The sequence below is a fragment of the Empidonax traillii genome, unplaced genomic scaffold (genome assembly GCF_003031625.1).
Source record: "Empidonax traillii isolate 1590-97213 ecotype Southwest subspecies unplaced genomic scaffold, ASM303162v1 scaffold133:size1091145, whole genome shotgun sequence".
Taxonomy (NCBI): Eukaryota; Metazoa; Chordata; class Aves; order Passeriformes; family Tyrannidae; genus Empidonax; species Empidonax traillii.
In genome coordinates, this window is record NW_020955326.1 from 1082655 (window position 1) to 1087080 (window position 4426).

A 4426-nucleotide genomic window follows, 5' to 3' on the forward strand; every position below is an offset into this window, starting at 1 on the left:
CCTGACAATTAATTTTGATCAGTCTCTCAATTATTTTCTCTGTTATATTTGTAATTTGTTTGTTATCATGTTTAGTTACTCTTTTTAAAAGGTATTGTCTTTCTCAAGTGAACGTGGTCATCTTGCAAGCAAATGTTCCGAACTACAACTGGTACTACAATGAAGTGTACGATTTTAAAAACAAAAAAGGGGGAGATGAGGAGGACAAGAAAAGAAGAACAGAAGAATACAGAAAATGGTGTGCTGTTTATGAGAGAGATTGATTGGACTGTACTAATGGACTTTACTAATGATTGTGGTTTATCTGTGTTTTGAATTGTACAGTTATGGGTTTATGATTATTGTTAATGCATGTTTGCTAAAAGAGTTTTGTACCCCAGTTATATACAGTATTAGGTGTCAGGACATGTTCATACATGTTAAGCTCCCTCATGATTTTCCTCCTCTCTGATTGGCAGAGATTTGCCACATAAGAGGAGACACTATTAAGACTTTAACCCTCAGTCATTGGTTCTCAATTGCCTCACCTAAATCTCCAGTTCCTCATAGGTAATTGCACCCTGTCAATCCCATGCTCCTCCTTTATTCTAGCCCTTTCCACCCAGAACCTTAAAAAAGACACGCTCTCCCCTCAGTCTGTGGATAGCACCCTTCACTCCTGCTGTATGCATGTGGCTAGCACTCTTACTGCCTGCTGCGTCACTTACCATCTACAATAACGATCTACAACAGAGTGAAGAACCCCGTGTGCTGTCATAGCCTTTCCATCACCTGGGCTGCATAATGGCAGATGGCAGGGCCTGATGAGGTCGTGAGGTCACAGAACCCCTCTTCGATCTGCTGTTCAATGCCAGCTCTGGGCATCTCTGAGGCAGCAGCAGTGGTGGCAGCAGCAGCAGCATGTTTCAAGCACTGGGGGTGGTGGTGCTCACCTGCTGCCTCCTCTTCTTTTTGGTGGCCCTGCAAGCCCAAGATGCCCAGTCTGCTCCAGTGCAATGGCAGGAATCAGGTAGGCAGGCAGGGGCACCCACCCCAAGCTGGCAGCAGTGGGGCCAGGGTGAGCCAGGAAGGCACCACGGTGCAGGCAGCAGGGCAGACACAGCCCGGGGAGGTGTGGAGGGGCTGCAGCTGCTTCAAGGGTGGTGAAGAGAGAGGGTACTAATGATCAAGGAGGTGAGGAGTGCAGTGCAGGGTCAGAATCTCGGCACTGACTTATCCATCACAAAGCAATGCTTATCCAGTCTCATGGCCGGGCTCCAGGGCTGACCCACGGCAGGTCACCTGCGCACGTCTTGGCTTCTGCTTCCTCTCTGAGCTGCCAGCTCAGTGTCCCAAGGGCAGCCAGGTACCCCTGCAGCTGTGAGAACGCAGACCTGTCTTCGTGCCCTGTTATTCCCTGATGCTCTTACATGTTCTGCTCTTGAAGTGTGATGGTAACTTCTTGAGGGTGTTCGGTTGTAGATGTGGCCAAAGGAAGGGGTCTTCCAGCTCCTGAGCCAGATTCCATGTTGATTCCAAGCTGGTATGTCAAGGGTGAGTAGTCAGTCTCTACTGATTTCACAGAATAAGCACTCATTTTTAGTGTGTTACTCATGAAAAATGTACCTTCATATGTTAATGTCCTTCTATAAATCTAAAATAGTGAAGGATTCCCAGAAGATACCTGTCATTCCAAAGGAGCTTCTAAGTGCCTTGGAGAAAGCTGCATCTGGTTAGTGTATCTCAGTCTCTTAACCACAGGACTTGACAAGCTGAACTTTTTGCTTACTCTGGGGATCTGCTGTAGCCTATGTAGCAGGAAGGTAAAAAGAGTAAACCCACAACAGAAGGGATCAGTCAGAGCTTCACTGCAAGGACACTCGGTTTCATGCATTGCATGGGCTGCTGAGCCACAGAGATGGTCCAGCACAGCTCCTGCTCCTTCATGGGCTTCCAGCTGAGAGCCAGGGGCAACTGCTGCTGCACTTGCACCATTAACTGGCCACAGCTGCTCTGTGCAGATGCTGATAATCAGATGTGGGGAACAGGGCTGAGCCAAATTTGTGTTGGGTTCATGCACAGCCCAGCATCAAGACAGAAAGGATGTCCTAGGAAATCTTGCTCCTTCCACAGCTCAGTGCTGGGTTGGAGCTGGACACCCAGCATTAGGACAGACACCTAACTTGAAAGGCTTCCTAGAGTGGTTCATTCATTCAGTCTTGGGTTGTTTGACTCTGCAGTTCTTGTTGCACCACAGGAAACTTGTCTGTGGCTTTCCTCCTGTTTTCAGGGACAGTGGGCTCCTCACTGCCACTTGCTAAGATGCCCAGGACATGGTACGGTGTTCCTGATGAGGGACAGTTACTTCTAATTAAACTGTCTCATGTTCTTTCTAAAGAGATGAAGCCTGAGAGTGTGCAAGAGACCTTCCAGATGGGAGAAAGTGACAGAGTGCCAGTCTCAGGTGAAGATGGAAAGACAAGACAGGGAACCAGGACATCTGCTCTGCTTCAGAGACGTCCTTTAAGTGAGTGCTCAGCAGATGCCTGCTTCGGAAAAGAGTATTTCTGCTGTATCCTTGCAGTGCTCTCCATGGATGAACTGCAGCTCCCCAGCACTCAACCCTGGTCTGCAGTCTGAAGGAACAGACTGGGGCAGTGCTGGGGCAACTGCTCGCTGGCACACGGGCTCTTCTTCAGGAGAACCTGAAGGGATCCTACTTGTCCCCGGTCCTAAGAAACCAGAGCCAGAGGCATTAGTCTCCAAAAACAAAATCCCTTGGGCATCTGAAGTGCCCTGCATCTGAGATTATCCATAGTGCAGAGCAGAAACATTGTCTCTTGCTTTGTCTTTTCTCCTGCCAGGGTCAGCTACTCTGGAAAAAGCTGAGACTGCTGGTTATCAGGAGCCAGGCAAGAACTACATCCTAGGAACTGCAGCAGCCTCGGGTGTGCTCCTGCTTGGGATAGTGGTCTGCTGTATAGTCATGTCACGGCTAAGGAGGAAAGACACGTGAGTTGGCTCTTCCCAAGAGTTATTTATTGCTATCATTGGCAGTAGAGTGTTTGCACAGTGCTGGAATGCCAAGGCAGCTCCTGGGAGCACTCTACTGAAACCTCCATGGTACAGTCCTTTAACTGGGTTCTCAGTTCATATCCATGAGTAGACTCCTCTGAATTCTGTTTGTACAGAAGGACCCAGGGAGAAGGACAAGCCCATACTGACTCCTTCTGGGAACAGTCTCTTTCCTTACCTCAGTCTCTTTTTTCATCTCCATCTAGAGAAAAAGATGAAGCAGAGTCCGAAGAAGTAGGAAGAGGTGAGAGAGCCCAAACAAACACAAAGCTCAACAGCTGCCGCCTGTCACCAGGGATCTTTGCAGCAGAGCTCGCCCAGCTGTACAGGAACATGGGCACAGATCCCGCACCTCTGCCTGCTTGTCCCAGCTGCTCTCTGGCTGATGGGGCCTCTTCACAGGAGAACTGGGTTTCCCTGGACTCACTCCAGCCCACACCATCCTGGTGTCCCTGCTACCAGTACCAGCAGGGGTACTTTACTTCAGAAGATGGTGTTTTGTTTAATGAATAATATATAAGTAAATATCTTGTTAAAAGGTAGTGAGTTCTGAACCTGTTTTGTCTGAGTTGGAATTGAATGCACAGAGCTGGAAGCAGGGCTAGATCTGTGAGAGGAGCTAGGAGGGACCTGCACTCCTGGCAGGACATTTTTGTCCCAGCATTAAACTGGTTTTCCAGCTGGGGCCTGTAAAGAACTGGTGAAAAGCAATATACGTTTCGCCATTGCTTCTTGAACTGATATAACGCAAAAAGCTTTGCCTTTGTTTAAACTGTGAAAGCAACTTGAAACACATGGGCATTCAATTACAAGGACAAATAGCAACCTTCAGAACTGGGGAAAGAGTCACCTTGGAGAAGGCTGTAACTCCCACCCGTAGCCATAGGAACATAAAATTTGGACCTGGGGAGAGGTGGCACAAGAATTACATATGAAAGAAAATGTGGTCAAGTACTCCCTAGCAATACTGATCCCAAATTAATTTGGCACACAGAATGCAGAACACCAATGCTCCCTATAAAACTCCGAAAAATAATATTGTGCCCTGGGCAAGGAGGACAGGTTAATACAAGTGAAGAACACAGGAGAAAAAGAAATAGCTTCTGCGTTTACGAAAAGGAATCCCAAAAACCCTGATGGACAGCCAACCCAGTGATAAACTGGAGGTACTAGTTAAAGCATGGCAGGCAAAAGAGGGATCAATAAAAGCTGTTGTCTGTGCTAAAGCCCCTCCCCTAGAGGAACCACAAAAGGGGGAGGTGGTGGGAAACACTTTTGTTCATCTCCAGTAGGTAAGCTAGGGAATGGAGAGTGACTTTCTATCAGATGGCTTACCAAAAATTCCAAAGGAGACTTATTAATGACCTGTCAT

At 47.8% G+C, this 4426-nt stretch overlaps 1 protein-coding gene across 1 annotated transcript; it reads left to right on the forward strand.

The window, feature by feature from the left end:
* Positions 1-848: 848 nt before the first annotated feature.
* LOC114057438 lies at positions 849-3298 on the forward strand (the record flags this gene model as incomplete). The annotated part of the gene is made up of 6 exons (XM_027883728.1): positions 849-1009; positions 1462-1533; positions 1643-1711; positions 2378-2506; positions 2844-2991; positions 3171-3298. Coding segments are annotated over exons 1-6 (655 nt in total), but the record flags the coding sequence as incomplete, so codon positions are not given.
* Positions 3299-4426: the final 1128 nt, after the last annotated feature.